The sequence below is a fragment of the Mesoplodon densirostris genome, chromosome 1, assembly GCF_025265405.1.
Source record: "Mesoplodon densirostris isolate mMesDen1 chromosome 1, mMesDen1 primary haplotype, whole genome shotgun sequence".
Taxonomy (NCBI): Eukaryota; Metazoa; Chordata; class Mammalia; order Artiodactyla; family Ziphiidae; genus Mesoplodon; species Mesoplodon densirostris.
The window spans coordinates 113,447,753-113,465,917 of NC_082661.1; the positions used below are offsets into that span (position 1 = coordinate 113,447,753).

Genomic DNA, 18,165 nt, shown 5'->3' on the forward strand with positions numbered 1-18,165 from the left:
GGGGGAAGTTTCGGTCTCCACAGGGAGGGAACAGAAGCTCTGCATTTGGTACTCTCCCAGACCTCTCCCTGTGCCCCTCGGCTTTCCCTTTGGCTGGTTGTTTTTTGTTTTTTGCCCCACGGGACTTATAGGATCTCAGTTCTCCGACCAGGGATGGAACCCAGGCCCTTGGCAGTGAACGCACTGAGTCCTAACCACTGGGCCGCCAAGGAAGTCCCTGGTTGGGTTGTTTGTTTCTATTTTGGGCTGTGTTGGGTCTTCGGTGCTGTGCGCAGGCTTTCTCTAGTTGCGGTGAGCGGGCTTCTCACTGTGGTGGCTTCTCTTGTTGGGGAGCACGGGCTCTAGGCGTGCGGGCTTCAGTAGTTGTGGCTCGGGGGCCCTAGAGTGCAGGCTCAGTAGTTGTGGCACGGCGGGCTCAGTAGTTGTGGCACACGGGCTTCGTTGCTCCGCGGCATGTGGGATCTTCCCGGACCAGGGCTCGAACCGTGTCCCCTGCATTGGATTCTTAACCACTGCACCACCCGGGAAGCCGCCTGGCTGGTTTTGATTTATATCCTTTTGCTACAATAAACCTGTAATCGTACGTATAGCATGTTCTTGAGTTCTGAGTCCTTGCAGTGAGTTATTGAACCTGAGAGGGTAGTAGGAACCTCCAAATTAGTAGCTGGCTGGTCAGAAAAGTGGCCTGGAGACACCACCCCTCCCCCACACGTGTGACTGGTGCATGAGGGCAGTCTTTTTTTTTTTTTTTTTTTTTTGCAGTACTTGGGCCTCTCACTGGTGTGGCCTCTCCCGTTGCGGAGCACAGGCTCCAGACGTGCAGGCTCAGTGGCCATGGCTCACGGGCCCAGCCGCTCCGCACCATGTGGGATCTTGCCAGAGCGGGGCACGAACCCGTGTCCCCTGCATCGGCAGGTGGACTCTCAACCACTGCGCCACCAGGGAAGCCCTGAGGGCAGTCTTGTAGGGGACTGTCCACTTAACCTATTTAGTTTGGCTCAACTCTGGGGTAGTTGGTGTCATTTAGTTATTGCAGGGGTACCTATGGAAACGTTTAGCTGGAGCTCCTAACCTAGTCCAAAAGCCTAGGAAAGCCCTTCTGCCTGGACCTGAGACCCTATAAAAGACTGGAAATTAGATCAAAGGTACATGTGCATTGACAGGACTGCGGTGGGGTGTGAAGGGGCATATGCACCAAAGCAAAGCAAATGATTGAGATCAGAGGATTGCACACAACAGGAAAAAAAAGCTTTTCCTTATATCCTGCACACATACAGATTCTTCCTATCCCAAAAAGTGCACCTCAACTGATACAGGTATGTCCTTAACCCCCGGGGTGTTGGGACAGAAGACTCACAAGGCCACACAGATGACATGAGGCCTCTTGGAAATTTGAGACTGTGTCCACTAGATTATGACTCTGAACAAAGAACATGCTGTTCTTCTGTATCCCTGTGTTGTATAGAGTAAATGCCATGTAAATGTGAGGTCACTGCTATGAGTCCAAGAAACCAGGCAACACATTTATACAAAGCACAGTTAGTGCAACACCCGTGCCTTTGAATCTCTCAACCACCCTACAGTTTTTAATACTTCTTTTTTTTAACATTTGTAAAATACCTATAAGCATAGAATCCTGAAACAGAAACAGCCTGGAAATCCCTGAAGCATGTTGCTTGTGAGTGGAATCATTAATGGGTTGTGGAATGACCTTAGTGGACCATCACGTGTTTTAAATAAAATAGGATAAAAAATATCAGATGGCAACACGTGTAGTAAGGACCAGTACTGTCTTGTGAAACTTGTGTGTCAGTTAAATATACCAATGTTTGTACTGATCAGTGTAAAATTAAAGCTATTGCAGATCACAGTCAAAAAAGAGGGAAACCACTGATCTAGTCCAAGCCCCTTATTTCACCAATCAGGATATTTAGATAAAGAGGTTGAGAGGCTTGTCCAAGGTCATGCATGCACAGCCAGAGAGATGGGTCAAGAATCAGATGTCCTTACACCCCACTCCAGGACTCTTTACATGAAAACCTAAAGACCAACACTCTATGTTAAGGACACTAAAATTATATCTATTTATATACACTAAAAAGCATATAAATAAAATACACACTATAAAGAAAATACAATGAAATTATAGTCTATAGAGATAGTTTATGTAGTCTACAGATAAAGCATCTTTATATAAATTTAACTGGAAATATATGAAAAAACGTTCAAGAGCTATCAAGTGACAAGTACTTACTGAACCCTACTTATGAAAAACAAGATTCTAAGCACCATAGAAGATACTAAGCATAAAATATCCAGTCCTTGCATACAGGAAAATGGAGCTCTTTCTGCTTTCCATAGAGCTACATTTTACTTTTTTTTTTTTTTTTTTTTTTTGCGGTACGCAGGCCTCTCACTGTTGTGGCCTCTCCCGTTGCGGAGCACAGGCTCCGGACGCGCAGGCTCAGCGGCCATGGCTCACGGGCCCAGCCGCTCCACGGCATGTGGGATCTTCCCAGACCGGGGCACGAACCCGTGTCCCCTGCATCGGCAGGCAGACTCTCAACCACTGCGCCACCAGGGAAGCCCCATAGAGCTACATTTTAAAGATCCATTAGGTTTTCCCTGTGCTATGCCCAAAAGACAGGATTTTCAAAATAATCACCAATAACTCAGTGTCCCCCAGTTCTCTTACTTAAGTAATAAGATGCATGTATAACAGATCCGCCTACCTCAGATCAGGCCCCTGGTTTACCGCCACTCCTCCCTCCTGGATACAGGCCCAGCTCGGCAAGGTTTGTGGGAGGGGGCACCGGCTATATACCACGAGGTTAAGTCCCAAGGAAAGGCAGGGGTATTCCTTCTCTTTGTTGAACTTTACAGCTTGTGACTTCATTACCATACTTTTTCAGCAAATGTTTCCTTTAAACACGAATTTTAAAAAATATTGTTTCATTCTACTGAGTGATGTTAAGAATCACAAGTTTTGGGTTTCCCTGGTGGTGCAGTGGTTAAGAATCCGCCTGCCAATTCAAGAGACACGGATTTGAGCCCTGGTCCAGGAAGATCCCACTTGCCGCGAAGCAACTAAGCCCGTGCACAACTACTGAGCCTGCGCTCTAGAGCCCACGAGCCACAACTACTACTGAAGCCCATGTGCCATAACTATTGAGCCTGTGCTCTAGAGCCCACAAGCCACAACTACTGAAGCCCATGTGCCATAACTACTGAGCCTGCGCTCTAGAGCCCACGAGCCACAACTACTGAAGCCCGTGTGCCGTAACTACTGAGCCTGCGCTCTAGAGCCCACGAGCCACAACTACTGAAGCCCGCACACCTAGAGCCCGTGCTCCGCAACAAGAAAAGCCACCGCAATGAGAAGTCTGCGCACCACAAGAGTAGCCCCTGCTCGCCGCAACTAGAGAAAGCCCACGCACAGCAATGAAGACCCAACACAGCCAAAAATACTAAATAAAAATAAATAAATTTATATTAAAAGAAGAAGAATCACGTTTTCCTGGGAGAATATTTTTCAAATTAAAAATAGAAAAGTAAAAATCTGCTTTATAGCCAATTTACCAAGAACTTTAATAACCAGTCTAATCACCAATTAAGAATAAGAAATCAGAGCAACATTTGATACAAAATCCCTGTCGGTTAGTTATTAGGTTGATGAAATAAAATTAAAACCCAGAACTCCACTTATCCTAAGTGCAAGAGGAAGGAAGAAAAATGAGTGGCTATTATATACCAAACCTCAAAACCTTACTTCTTAGGGATTATGATTTGACCTTAGATCAATCAGTATTCCCACTTTATTTAGATACTTTGTCTACATACAATCAGTATTAAGGTTACTTCATTTTTCTTTAAATTTACTCACTTTTAAATTTAGTCTCATCCCAAGTAATTCTTAACTCTCTGAAGTGTTAATTATTTCCAACATATGGTAAAATAATACATAACCACTAAAATTCTAAATGTTCACCCTACATCTAAAATCATCTCTCATACCATCAGCAGTATTAACATGGTGACTGATCTGCCTACACCTTAAAACAAATGATTCAAAGGTACTATTGCAATGTGAATAACTGAAAAAGTGTCCATGTTTCACAATATGTAAAAAAATCCTGAAATTCAATACATGGATTTACCACAATTTTATTACCAGTAGTCAGTGGGGAAAACAAAGAAAACACTTCGGATAGCTACTTCTGTTTTTTCTGTTTCTTAGTTCGTCCACTTTTCTTCTGTCCTTTCTTTTTCTTCTTCATGAGAACAGCTTTTTCTCCAATAAACAAACTTTTAGAATGTTGTGCATTTTTTGAAGAAAAATTAAGTCCCTGCTTAGGTTTACTGACATTCTTCAAACTAGGATTTGAATTTTGTTTTAATCTTTCTTTATGGACAGAACGCATGACTCTGAGTTTTCTTCCCATCAGTTCAGAGTTATTTAATTTCAGAGCAAGATGAACAGCATCTGTATTCTGCAATAAAAATCAAAATATTAAATTTTCACCAGAAACTCATGTGCAAAGAAACGAGTAAAATGGTGACTTTTCTGGATTAGAGCTTTCAAGCTTGCATATAGAAACCCCTCTCATTTCCACAGCCAAGAAGTCTAATCCGAAGTATTGAACTACAAGCAGCTGTTCTTGTAGTTTTAACCATGCTCCCTCTCATGAGTTTCTCCCCAGGAAGCACTCAAGCTGCCCTGTCAAATAATCAGATAAGTCACAATCTAAGAGGCTTCATTTTTCTCAATGTAAATTCAATTAACGAGGTCAGCCCTATAGTGTCTTTTAAACCAATAAACCTCCTCTTCACAAGGCTCCTCCTGAAAAAGCCCTGCTCTACTAGTTGATTTGAGAGCAGAGAACTCTCTATTACAGTCCTTGAGATGTCGGACTAGATGCCTTGTAGGGTTCCCTTTAGGTCCAAAATTCTATTATTCTTTTATTCTAATAGAGAACCACTAAATGCTAACCACCCTGAATATTCATGACATGTTTGTTAAAGGACTTTACAAACTTATCAACAGTCAGGAGACAGAGCAGAGAAACAGTGAGATAACTACATCACAGTCATGATGGCCACTGTGACCACATTTCTTCAAAGCCATCTGGTCATACATACTAAGAGCCTTAAAGATGATCAGATGTCTTGACCTGGTTAGTGGTAACCCATTGGGGAGCTTTCCTAAAGAAGTAATCCAAAAATGGAGGCAAACATTTGAAGGAAAAAACATAACCACTCTGATCTCATTATTACAGAGAAAAAGAGAGAACACTGCAAACATGCAACATTTGGGACACACTAAGGAAAAGACAGTATACACGCTCAGTGGAACATACTTACACGACAGAAAACAACATAAAGCAGACTGCAGAATCTTATGTTCACAAACACTAAGTTTGACCATAAAACAGGCGGCACAGGTAAAAACTGAAAGGAAGTACACGGATGGGCTGTTGTGAAGGGAAGAAAACATAAGGGCCGCCGGGCCACATGTGTATTCTAATAATTTTAGGCATGAGACACTGGCTAATATTTAGTGAACTAAATATAACCAATTCTGTACAGAGACTAACATTCTCTTCTACCTGAGTGAACGATCAGTTCTTCTCTCCATTTTACAGAAGGTGGAGATTCAGAGATTTAATACCTTTACTATCCAGTATCTAAAACATTATTTAACAACATTAATGTGGAGAAATAACTAGAACATCTCTTGGTTGGATGCAATTTATAGGAACAGGAGTCTATTATACTGTGGCGTTATGAATGTAGTTTTCTTAAGGTGGAATTTTGAGGGTGACAGTGAGAGTTACGTCTGAAGGGCAGGGCAGCGGTGACAGCCTCTCCAGGCACACTTCAAGGACAGTGACAATGTATCAGCCTCCCTACCTCAAAGAGCACGTAGCCAAAGCCTCTGCTGGCTCCTGTAACTTGATCCCGCACGATCCTTACAGCCACAGTGTTCCCACAGTCCAGAAAGTGTTTCTCAACCGCAGATTCTTCAGCTTCTAAAAACAGATTCAACCCCAGTGGAAGTGAGGATTTGGAATCGCCTTAGGAAGCTGGAGATGTTTCATAATATACCAAGGGTAAGCATAGCATCAAGGTAATTAGTCAAGTTACACCCCGCGCTTCTTAAAGGTAGTCTTAAAGCGAGACATTATGTTACCAACTCAGATGTTATTTGCATTACTTCAGTGATAAACAGGTACTTTATTTGTTTAAACAAACTTACTGTATGGGAGATTCCCCACAAATACAGATCTCTTGTCCCTCTGAAACACAAAGAGGGTTAATAAAAATCACTCATGGAGCAGAAAACGGAAGTCACCCTAAAGTCCACCCTTGTCCTCACCCCACACATCTGACAGGGCTCCATCTCCTGATTCCCCGCCCTCCAGGCCCGTTTGATTCCGTTTCTTCCGCCTTCCCCGCTGGAGCGTGAGCGAGCCCCGGAGCAGGGAATGGTTCGGTTCACAGCTGGCACTGACCCACAGCAGTGCTCAAGGAAGGCCTGCTCTATTGGGGGTGGGCAAACGTTTTCTGGAAAGGGCCAGAAAGCAAATATTTTAGGCTTTGTGGGCCACTCTGCTGTGAACTCTGCTGTACCTACCTGCCTGCTTGGGTGACAGTAAAACTTTATTAACAGAAACGGGCTGCAAACAGATTGGGCCCTCAGGCCAGTTTGCGGACCCCGTGCCAGGTCCACAATCAAAGCCAGGGCTGTCAGCCAGGCCTCTGTCATTTCTCAACTAGTCACCCTGACACCGACCGTAACGCACTCTGTTTCTGTGGTGAGTTCTTGCAACTCACGCTTCATCCGTTTCAAGACACCTTGAAGAACAGCTCTGGACAAAACTCAGACTCCTCCCCATGGCAGGCCAGGGTCTTCATGACTGGCCTCCACCTATTTCTCCAACAGCTACTCTTATCCCGCCCCTCCTCACACGCCAGCCACTACTAACTGTGTCAGGCTCTTGCCATTCCCTCAGCAAATTAGGTTTTGGTCCCCACCATTCATACTGTTCAAAATTTTTTTGCCTGGCTAACAGACTCATCTTGCAAGACTGATAGAACACCTGGTTCTCCTGGAAACCCTCTGTCCCTTCTTGCTGGCAACCCCCCAAATCAAATGCTCCATTCCTGAGCTGACAAAGCGTCCTGTGCATTTATGACAGTATTTATCATAAAATCGTTTGCTCATCTTTACCTCTATCCTGTGAACTCCTAGAGAACTGAGACTGTATCTCAGCACTGAATGCCTGACACAGAGGACAGACTCAAAAACTGTTTAATGACTGATTTAACTTTAGACCTCAGTCTATAAAACAAGGTGCTGGCCCCGATGCTCTCTAACGTAACTTCTGGCCTCTCTCTCTAGGACTACTGGATCTAACGTACGGGTGGGAACCACTTTCTTGAAGCTGATGCTGACTTACAGGGCATTAGCTGAGACCACAGAGGGCAAAGGCTGTCTCCTCTGTGCTTCCCGCAAGCTCCCTGCTGATCCCACTGCTCTCCCAGCACAAGCTCAGAACTACTCACAGATGAGGTCTCAGATGCAAGATCCACTCTAACACGAAATCCATCTGCAATCTGGGCCCCATTTCTGGTATAAATACGAAGGAAAAATTGTTGTTAAAAATGAGTGCTGAGTTACTGGGATATTTGCTCTGAAGTGAAACCAAAGAATAAAGGATGGACTCATACACACTTAAATTAGAATAATTCTGTCCAAACCTCAAAGAGATGAAATTACCTTTCCAGTGCTTTTGTAGCAGCACTCACGTCCTTAAACACAACATAAGCGTTAATATTTTTCTGATCAGGATGAATTTTACGTCTATACCAAAAAAAAAAAAAAAAAGAAAAGAAAAGAAAAAAAAGACAATGTAAAATTTGTTAATCTCAAATTCACTGAAATAAATATAGCTTGTTTTCCACTCTCAACACATATGACAAGAATTTCTGGGGGGAGTTTCATCTCTTTTAATAAATATTTAGTAGTAACTCAAAAAATAGCACACAACTTACACAGATATGGGCTGATACACGTGACCCAGGCCTCCTTACTAGTCATTACTGTGAGAGACCAGCAAGTGCCCCCGGGCAACCCACCACACTGTAACTACTGGGCTGGCCAAACGGTTCAAGTGACACCTTACAGGAAAACTCAAATGAACTTTTTGGCTAACCCAGCATCACCTTAGCTGCAGCTCTGTATCAAAGGCACACACAGATGGGAAAGACAACGTGCTTTTTCCTTTTTACTGTAAAATAAAAACTACACAGACAGGTACAGCTTAGGGAATTATTATAGGAACCACTTCCCTGCGTGTCTATGTGGTTTTATCACCCAAGTGTCTACTCCTAGACATACTTTGGTCTTGTCCAGTTTTCAACTTGAAAAGTCTTCTGACTCCTGTTTAATCTGTAGGATTCCCCATTTATCTCTCCATCTTATAGTGTGACCTATAGAATTTCCCTGGAAAAACCTGGCCAGCCAATAGCAACCATGAGGCCCCTCTGATTTTAAGATGCATTTTGATTTTTAAAATGTTAAGGTATGGGAAATGTTGCCTTAGAATTGATGAAATATGATACTTATGATTTACAATAGAATTTTTAAATGCAAAACTTTCTTATTCTTTTCAAACACTATGCCTGATTAAACGTCCTTGAAATTTCTCGTTTCTTGTGGCACATTTTAAGTTATTTTGCAATTCTTATCCTTGATCCTACGATTTATGTTGAGGCTTGAAGACGAACATCTGACAAATTTATATGTTATTACAGACATAAGAAAACAATAAAACATGATGTTTTATCCAAATACAAACATCTATGAGGTTAAGAAATGATCTCAATTTTAACCAAAATGGAAGAGAATTTATGACTACTCCCTTTCTCTAATTATAAACTTACTTTATTGCTGCCAACTTTTTGGACAAAATTCCCTCTGCTGGAATCTTTTAAGAGAAAAAAAAGTATTAAAGAAAAATCATTGTTTGAAATATTATTTCAAAATAATTATATTTTAATTAATTGAATTCTAAATATCTAAGTCTGATATGATGGGATTAAAAACATTCTAAGGAAATACTGAATCAGAAACAACTGTCCTAATGTTGTATGAACAGGACCTGGTGGCTGAGGACAAACATTTCCAATGATAGTGCCACATTCAGATTTCACAGGCAGTGACTCTCAAACCAGGCGGAAGTTACAAATGACTTGAAGGGATCTCTGGTCGTGAGGGGACAATGATGTTGAAGACACACGTGAAGAGTGTTAAGGAAAATTGTTTTATAAAATCAGCATGGAGAAAAGGGACACTTCTAAATTAATATTGTGTATGCTATATGATTTTAAATATGTCTAACTAAGTTGATAAATAAGAAGATACTACTTCAGTATCTGTAATTGGACATAAAGGGAATCTCCTTTATATTCAGTCACGTTACTGTCAGTCATATAAGGGTCATACCTAAGAGTGAAGGGGGCAGGTAGGGAAAACTTTAGAGAGGTGGAAATTCAAGTCAGCAACTGTGACTGTCAGGAATGTGTGCCAAATACCACCAGGCACAGAGAACACAAAGGTAAAGGGATACAGACTGCAAGTTCACAAGTCCAGGGGTGTCTATAAATGCCAACCCCATTTAGGGCAGTTACTATAAATCTCTGGAAGACTTTTTTCTTTTAGTCATTCAATAGTTTATATAGTAAAACGAAGAAACTTGAACTATTTCTTCTCAGTCTGTTCTGCTCAAACTAACATATGGTCAAACTCTCAAAATATAGACAGGAAAACAGTATGACACATGAGAAATGCCTACGTGAATAACTGAAATGGGAATGCTGGTCATCAAAACACATCTATTGGATGCCTTCTAGGAGCTCTCAAGGACCTGTGTTCTGTTATTAAAGATACAAATGAATAAATATAAGGCAATAAAGTACAAAAAGAATATATATACAGTGAAATACTACTCAGCCATAAAAAAGAAGGAAACCTTGCCATTTGCGACAATATGGATAGATGCTGAGGGTATTATGCTAAGTGAACTAAGTCAATGACAGATGCTGTATGATGTCACTTATATGTGCAATCAAAAAAAAAAAACAGGGAATTCCCTGGCGGTCCAGTGGTTAGGACTCTTGAGCTCTCACCGCTGAGGGCCTGGGTTCAATCCCTGGTTGGGGAACTAAGATCCCGCAAGCAGCGCAGCCGAAAACAAACAAACAAAACAAAACTCAGAGATACGGAGAACAGACTGGCAGTTACCAGAGGAGAAGGGGGTTGAAAGTGGGTGAAATGGGTGAAGGGGGTCAACTGCATGGTAAACAAAGACTGAACTGTTATGTTGAACACCTGAAACTAACATAATGTTATATACCAATTTGATGTCAATTAAAAAGAAAAACAAATGAACTGAGCAAAAGGACAAGGGTGGGAAAGCCCAAGCATATGATCGGCAAGGAGGGCAGCTCCCGGGTTGCAGGACAGTCCCATGTAGAAGAACGCAGGGCCCCAGGGCCACCCTGTGCAGGCTGTCAGGCAAAGAACCAAGGACACTGACAGCGAGAAAAATGAAAAGCTTTTAGGGAACGCCATACGTATTTGATGTGCACCAGGTGCTAGTGACCCAAGGAGGAGCCACACAAACAGGGTGTTTGTGGTCACACCTCACAGTCTGGTGGCACAGGAGCAGCGTAACAATGATAGAGCAGTGTCATAAGGACTATAGTGAAGTATAGGGTGCTGGAGGGTGCACAACAGGGTCACCTGACTTATCAATAATCCAGGGACAGGGAAGAATCAGGGCAGGCACCCCAAAGGGAACTCCAGGCCAAGGCAGGGGTGGTGGTGTGTATAATATTCACAGGAGGGGAGGTGGAGGGGAGGAATTCTGGGCAGGAGGTCCAGGAGGAAGTGCTTTAGGAAGATTAAGCTGATGGTGGTGCGATGGATGCATCTGAGGCAGACTGAAAGCAGGACCCGTAAGAGGCCTCTGCAACTCTTCTGGCAAGAGCTGTGAACACTAAAGTGGAACAATGGAAAAAAAAAGAACTCCTCTTGGGAAGACACCACAGCTGAAAAACAGCAGGTAGCATAGGCTGGGGTGGGGGACTGACAGAGGTCAAGCACAGACGCGCTGATAATGGGCAGGACACCCAAGTGGATGCGTCAGGCAAGGATCTGATGAGGAAACGGGACTCAGAAGGGCAGACAAAATACATACGTGATAAGCGTGAGGAACAAACACCACGATAGGAATTATGGAGACGGCACCAAAAACTTGCGAAATGTCTACTTTCAGAGAAGCAGGCAGTTTTGCCCGCTGGGGACATCTGGCAATGTCTGGGAATATATTTGGCTGTTACAACTGGGGTGGGGAAGATGCTACCAGCACCTAGCAGGTGGAGGCCAGGGATCCTGCATCGCACAGGGCAGCCTCCAACAACTAAGAACTAACCAGCACCAAATGTCAATAGTATCAAGGTTGAGAAACCCCATTTTAGACAATCACATTGAGAAAGAGCAGTTGGAAACAAGGAACAAACATCTCCTATACTATACTAATATATATTAATTACATTAAAAAACATATGAATGATGCTTATTTATGCTCCAAGGAACATGGCTATAACTGGTCTACAGAGTGCTCAGTTGGTAAAATCAGATACCATTTATTTCCATAAAGTTTTAACATTAAATTGATTAAAACATACTTTATCTTTCTATGTCAGAGCATAAGTACTGCTCTGCAACGTCATGCAAACCCCTCATATGAACACCTATGATTCCAGAAATGCTACTCAACAGGTGTGAACGTTTCCACCTACTCAACTGACACACAAACAAAAGTCACCCATCCACCCTCCAAAGTACACTTAGTAAGGAAAGCATTTTACTATTTGAACTAATTAAATTAGCTAACAAAGTCCAAGAGTCAGCAATCGATACAAGTGTGATTCTTCTTTGGGGCTAGATTTGAGCCTGTCGGTTCTAAAGATTAAAGTCAAGGGCTCCTCCATCTCACTAAAACCGACACATGAATAAGTCGGATTTAAATGCAAAACATTTTAAGATTATGCAATTTTAAGGGGGCGGAACACATACCAGAGAACGAAATCGTACAGATTCTATCTGTCCGTACTCTTTAAAAAATGACTTCAGCTTCTAAAATAAAAAAAACATATATATATACACACATATATATATTTCAGTCCACTTTCAGAAGATCAAATAAATACCACAAAAAGGAATTAAGTAAAACGGTCTGATAATCTTTTCCTGCCATGTTTTCAAAATATTTCAGGAAAAGTAGGTAACTATTCAGTTAGAAGACAAAAAACTTCTACTGAAACTTATATAAAAAGAAAACACAATTCAAGTTCATGTTAGTATCTATAAGGTACACAACATTTTTTCTTTCAATCTTTTATAATCTTTACTACAGGTAAACTAAGATTATATATTCCATAAATTCTCTCATCTTTTCACACTGACTTATTTAAACCAGAAATGGATTTTAAGGATCCTTATGTCACCATGGGAAATTCCCCAACTGTCTGGAATTAAGACCATCAGATTGAAGAAAAGTCTTAGGATGAATTTTATACATTACTCTTATGACTGGCTCAGGATGTGAAGAATGTATATGTTTTACAGCTTGCACAATAATTTCTATAAGCAATTTTAATCCAAAAATAACTTATTAAATGTGTAAAGCACCACAAACACTCCCTTCCCTTGAGGAAGATAAGTAACCAAAACTACGCTAGAAAGTAAAATGGGTTATGTTCTACAAAATAATCACACATCAAATGCTAGGGGACAAAAGGGCAAGGGGGAAAGGGAAAAACCAGGAAGTAACTTTCTAGTACTGTTGTGTTTTTAAGAAAGTGGAATTGAAATTGTTCTTCAAAAGATAAGCAGGATTTTAACCAAAGGGATTGCCACCAGGGTGACTATCACATAAACACACAGAAAGTAAAGGGCACGTCTTGGTTTAGTGAACCCCACATAACGGAAGAAACTTAGGATGTATGCATTCATTTACACGACAAATATTCAACAAGCCTCTACTACACACCAGGCACTGTTTCAAGTGCTAGGGATAGAGCAGTGAAGAAAAGAGATAAACATCCCTGCACGTATGGCGCTTCCATTCTAGTGGCATATAAGAGACGACAGAGCTGGAGGAAAAAACCAGATAGGAGACCACTGCAATATTTCAGACAAGATCTGCAGAAGCCTGAATTAGGGCAGTGACTTTGGGAATGGAAAGGAGCAGGTGGATACTGGAATCAATCTATAGAATGATATATGTAGTCATTTATAATGAAGTTATATATTAATGACTTACTTAATGAAGTGACAGTAAACAAAATCACGAATTATTAATTTCTCTGCATATTAACAATATACAGACTACACACTCACCTTCTTATTACAGGTGACAGGCAAATTCCCAACAAACACAGTTCTCTCATTCTTTAATCTCTCTTCTTGGTTGGTTTGAATTTTCTTTCTTTGATTTACAACTGTCTGATCTACATCATCAAGTACTTCTTTATCAGCAATTTTAACACCAGATTGAGAATTTTTCCTTTTCTTCCCTTGTTTCTGGTGAATTTCTTCTTCTAAATCAGCACTTGCTAAAGAATTTTCTCTTTTTAAGTCAAAAAAAAAAAAAAGTCATGGAAGTCAGGTCTAGTATTTGACAAAGCACATTGATTAGAAACACTTCCCATCTACTTCTGGCCCTCCTATATATCAACTTACCATTCACAAATACATCTACATTTAAACAGCATTATCAAAAAGTGACTGGTATCTTTAGGAAACTCAAGAGTTAGAAAAAGTTAAGGTCAATTTCTGAAGATAGGTTAAAACTGCCAGGTAATAAGCAGAGCAACAAAAGTTCATTTAAATAGAAGTTGGCTCACTTAAAGCTTTGGGGATTTAGTTTACACTCTACCAATGCCTAATTCCACTCTCTGCTCTAGAATTCTAGGGTTACTGCAGCACTCCCAGGGGGTCTATGACGATTAATATACCGGCAAAGTACTTAACTTTGTAAAAGCAATCTGGCGAAAAGGAGAAATCAGATTTCCTACTGCAATATTTAAAGGACTGCTTGTCAGAAGTAAATTCCGCCAATATTGTAAAGTCCTGGTGCGCTTGGGTAAGTGCACCAGTCCAAAAAGAGAAATGGAACAGGAACTTAGGAGTGAGGGGTCAGAATGGGTAGTAGGAGTCATAAAACTCATTCATTCATTCATTCAATAAGTATTTACTACTCAGTTCTAGCCTCTGGGGATACAAAGATAAAAGAGACTATTAGAGGCCTTTCAGTAGTCCAGTCTCTGGAGCGAAAGGCAAGGTTCACCGTAAAATGGTTAACATGTATAATACATGGTGTAGAAACATAAAAGAAACAAGAAAGGCTCTCAGAGGAGGAAAGGCAGTGTACAGCACATGGTCAGTCCTCAGTAAATGTTGACCGTTTCATCCCTCCACTAGACCGCAAGCTCCAGTAAGGAGAGGGTCAATGTCTAGTTTTTGTTCACTATGGTATATAAAGTACCTAGTAGGAGTGAAAGGAAATGAGACAGTATGTCAAGGAGGACCATGCCTGTTATGCAAAAGTGCTTAGATTTTCATCCCACAGAGGATAGGGAGCCCCTGAAGACTTTGAAAGTGCCTAAAAGAGATCATTTGGGCAGCAGAGCAGAAGACAATTGTGGAAGGGACAAGGCTGGATAAGGGAGACCAGTAAGGACACAGTTACAACTGCAGGCATCTAAGAAGACAACAGACCCACCAGAGCAAGGGAAAGGGTGGAAAGAGGAAGGAGATTAAAAGAGATCATTAAAAGACAGCATCATTAGGACTTGGCAACCGATTAGATATGCAGGGAAAAGAAAGAGTCTAAGATGACTCCCAAGTCACAGGCTCAGGCAACAGGAAGGCTGATGGTACCACTCATAAAGAGGAACAGGTTTGATGAGGATAATGAGCTCGGTTTGAAGCATCCTGAATTTGAGGTCTATATGAATATAGAGCTAGAGATGCCAGTAGACAAACAGATATACAGGTTTACAGATCAAGAAAGAGAGATGAGAATTGTGGAGCCACGAGGACTGGGAGACTGCCCAGAAGGAAGGGTGTGAAAAAGGTCATGAGAAGATGACCAAGAACAGAATCCCGAGGGAAATCAACATTTAAGGAACAGTCAGAAGAAAAGTGCCCACAATACCACTGAGAAGGAGCAGAAAGACAAGAGGAGGATGAGAAAACACTGCTATCAAAGAATCCAGCAGCTTCAAGAAGAAAAGCAACCACGTGACATGTAAAAGCGAGGACTCAGACAAAGGCTGTACTCTCTACCTAGGTCAGCATGGCTTCCCTGAGCACTGTTTCAGAAGTATGGTCATATCACATAAAAACAAACACAACAAACAACCAACCAGAGTGCAAGTTGGTGGAAAAGAAAACAGACCAAGAAAAGGAAGACAGCGCAAGTATAGACATCTTTTTCTAAAAGCTTGACGATGAAGGGAAGGTGTGAGGGGATGGAGCAAACAGGGACATATGACTGCAGATGGGGTTTTGCTGGATTTCTTTTTTTAAGATGAGAATCTTGAGAGGACAGATCAAAGATACAGGAAGAAAAAAGGAGATTATATATATATATATATATATATCTGATGACATAAACCCTAAGGAGGCAGAAGAGGTATGTGCTATATATAAACAGCACAGGTGATTGAATTAATCTTGGACGAGGAGGAAGACACCCTTCTCTGAAAGGGGAAGAAATTAAAGATGTGCATAGTTAAAGGCAGTAGGAGAACCAGAAGTAGTAGCTCACAACTGTTAGCAAGTAAAAAAAATAACTCTCAGGGGAATTCCCTGGCAGTCCAGTGGTTAGGATTCCAGGCTTTCACTGCTGGGGGCCCAGGTTCAATCCCTGGTCAGGGAACTAAGATCCCGCAAGCTCCCTGGCGCAGCCAAAAAAAAAAAAAAAAATTATCAGATTAGGTAACAAGATCACCTGCCAAGAGAGAACAGAGAGAGAAAGGGCATGAAGAGAGTGGCCTGACAGGCTGAGGAAAGTTAACGAGGAACCTATAATGGTACTGCTATATGGATGTCAATTCAAATAAACTGTTTTTTTAAAAAAAATTAAACTAATGGGGGAAATTTGATCTCTGACTGAATAAGTTTAAGAAAAGCAAACTCATCTTTTCCATACATGCTGAAATATTTATAGATGAAACCTAAGTCTTAGGTTCGCTTCCAAATAATGAGGGGGAAATGAATAGGGTAAAGATGAAACAAGATTTGCCAAGTATTCTGGGTACATGGGGTTCCTTATCCTTTTCAACTTTTTTTTTTTTTTTTTTTTTTTTTTTTGCGGTACGCGGGCCTCTCACTGCTGTGGCCTCTCCCGTTGCGGAGCACAGGCTCTGGACGCGCAGGCTCAGCGGCCATGGCTCACGGGCCCAGCCGCTCCGCGGCATGTGGGATCTTCCCGGACCGGGGCACGAACCCGTGTCCCCTGCATCGGCAGGCGGACTCTCAACCACTGCGCCACCAGGGAAGCCCATCCTTTTCAACTTTTGAAAATGTATGGGGCTTTCTATAATAAAAATTTTTAAAATATAACTATGAAGTGAGAAAAAAATTAAAATGAACATTGCTGGTATAAGAATGTCAATTTCTTTACCATCTAATTTCTTTAACATCAGCTAGGAGAGAAATTTTACCAACCTGTTTGCCAACTTTCGGTCTGCATCAGAAAGTTTCTTCTTCAGTTTCATTTTTTTGGCAGGTTCTTGCAAAAGCGGTCTTTGGATTTGGGATGAACTTTCTTCCTCCTCATCCCGTTTCCTTTTTTTGGTGGTTTCCTTTTAAAAGTTTGAAGCTATGTTTCAGACCTCATCCTTCTTAATAATCTAGTGGTCTTTCTAAAGTAGCATCTTTTCTCTCTCACTGTTATGTCCAGTAATGGAAGGTTACTTAAAATTGATCCTTATCTGCCCCACTTTAGAAAGCATGCCCTGCAAGGTAGGTTGCTTGCTTCTAAAGTTGTTCTAATGGGCCATTCGGGGTAGAATGCAATGACTTACTTCAGGCACAGGCACATACACGGGTTGAAGCTGAGGCTCCAAAGAGCCGAAGAGGGAAGCCAGCCGACCCGTGCTGCCTCTGGAGGGCCGCTTGCCGTGGAATAAACTACTGGCGACTTGTCCAACTTCATAGTCTCCTGCCAGATTCCCACAAGCGCCGTCCTCCGGGTTCTCTCTAGACACGGACATCAGAGACTCAGCGACACGACGCCACGCCCCACCCCTCGCGCCCCGAGCTCCCGAACGCATACTCCGGCCCAGGCAGACGAGCCACGCGCCACTCACCCCTCCCGCGCACTCCGCTTTTTCTTCCGTTTGTTCTTTTCTTCCAGGGCCATTCTCATCCGAGCCCTCGGACAGGGAGGCAGCACGTGATCCCGCACTTCCGGGTACCGGCCACTCCGCTCTCGGAGCCACGCCCCTTCCGCCCCGGGAGTCTCTGCGGACGCCCTGTGGGCGGAGACGGCGGGCATGGGGGCGGAGACAGCGGACGGAAGAGCCGGGCCTAGGCTTCGGGACCAGTTGGTACCTCTGTCTGAAACCTAATCTTGGGAGGGAAGTCTTCCGAGGGTAGTTGAGGCCTTAAGTACGAATAAGAATCAGCCAGCCTGGGACTGGGGTGTCAGTCCAAGCAAAGGGAAAACACTTAGGAAAAGCCCTGAGTTGTCGAAGAGGAAGGAGGGAGGTTTATCGGGAAATGAAGTTACAGGGATGTATGTCACACGGTATTAACAACTGGTGAATCAGTTGAAGGATACATGGGACTCCTTTGTACTGCTCTTGCAACTTTTCTGAAATTTGACATTATTTCAAAATAAAGTTAAAAATAAATAGAGACCACAGCTCTAACCTGCTCTGCTCTATTCTACCAAGAAAAGGGGCTCTCGGCTCTCAAAACTATGCTGTTTTCTTGGCCTACCTTCCCAAAGCCCGCTTTTTTCCACCACCTCTTTATTCCTTCACCTTTTGTCATTCCTTCTTATTCTTGTTATTCCTTCC

At 42.3% G+C, this 18,165-nt stretch overlaps 1 protein-coding gene across 1 annotated transcript; it reads right to left on the minus strand.

The window, feature by feature from the left end:
* Positions 1–4,148: 4,148 nt before the first annotated feature.
* On the minus strand, positions 4,149–17,556 carry RBM34 (RNA binding motif protein 34). The gene is made up of 11 exons (XM_060107970.1): positions 17,452–17,556; positions 17,167–17,341; positions 16,808–16,944; positions 13,472–13,700; positions 12,146–12,205; positions 8,947–8,990; positions 7,781–7,864; positions 7,567–7,630; positions 6,257–6,296; positions 5,911–6,029; positions 4,149–4,490 (listed from the first exon to the last, which is right to left on the minus strand). Exons 1-11 carry the CDS (start codon positions 17,508–17,510, stop codon positions 4,212–4,214), a joined length of 1,290 nt encoding a protein of 429 aa, XP_059963953.1. The 5' UTR covers positions 17,511–17,556; the 3' UTR covers positions 4,149–4,211.
* Between the last annotated feature and the right edge of the window lie 609 nt (positions 17,557–18,165).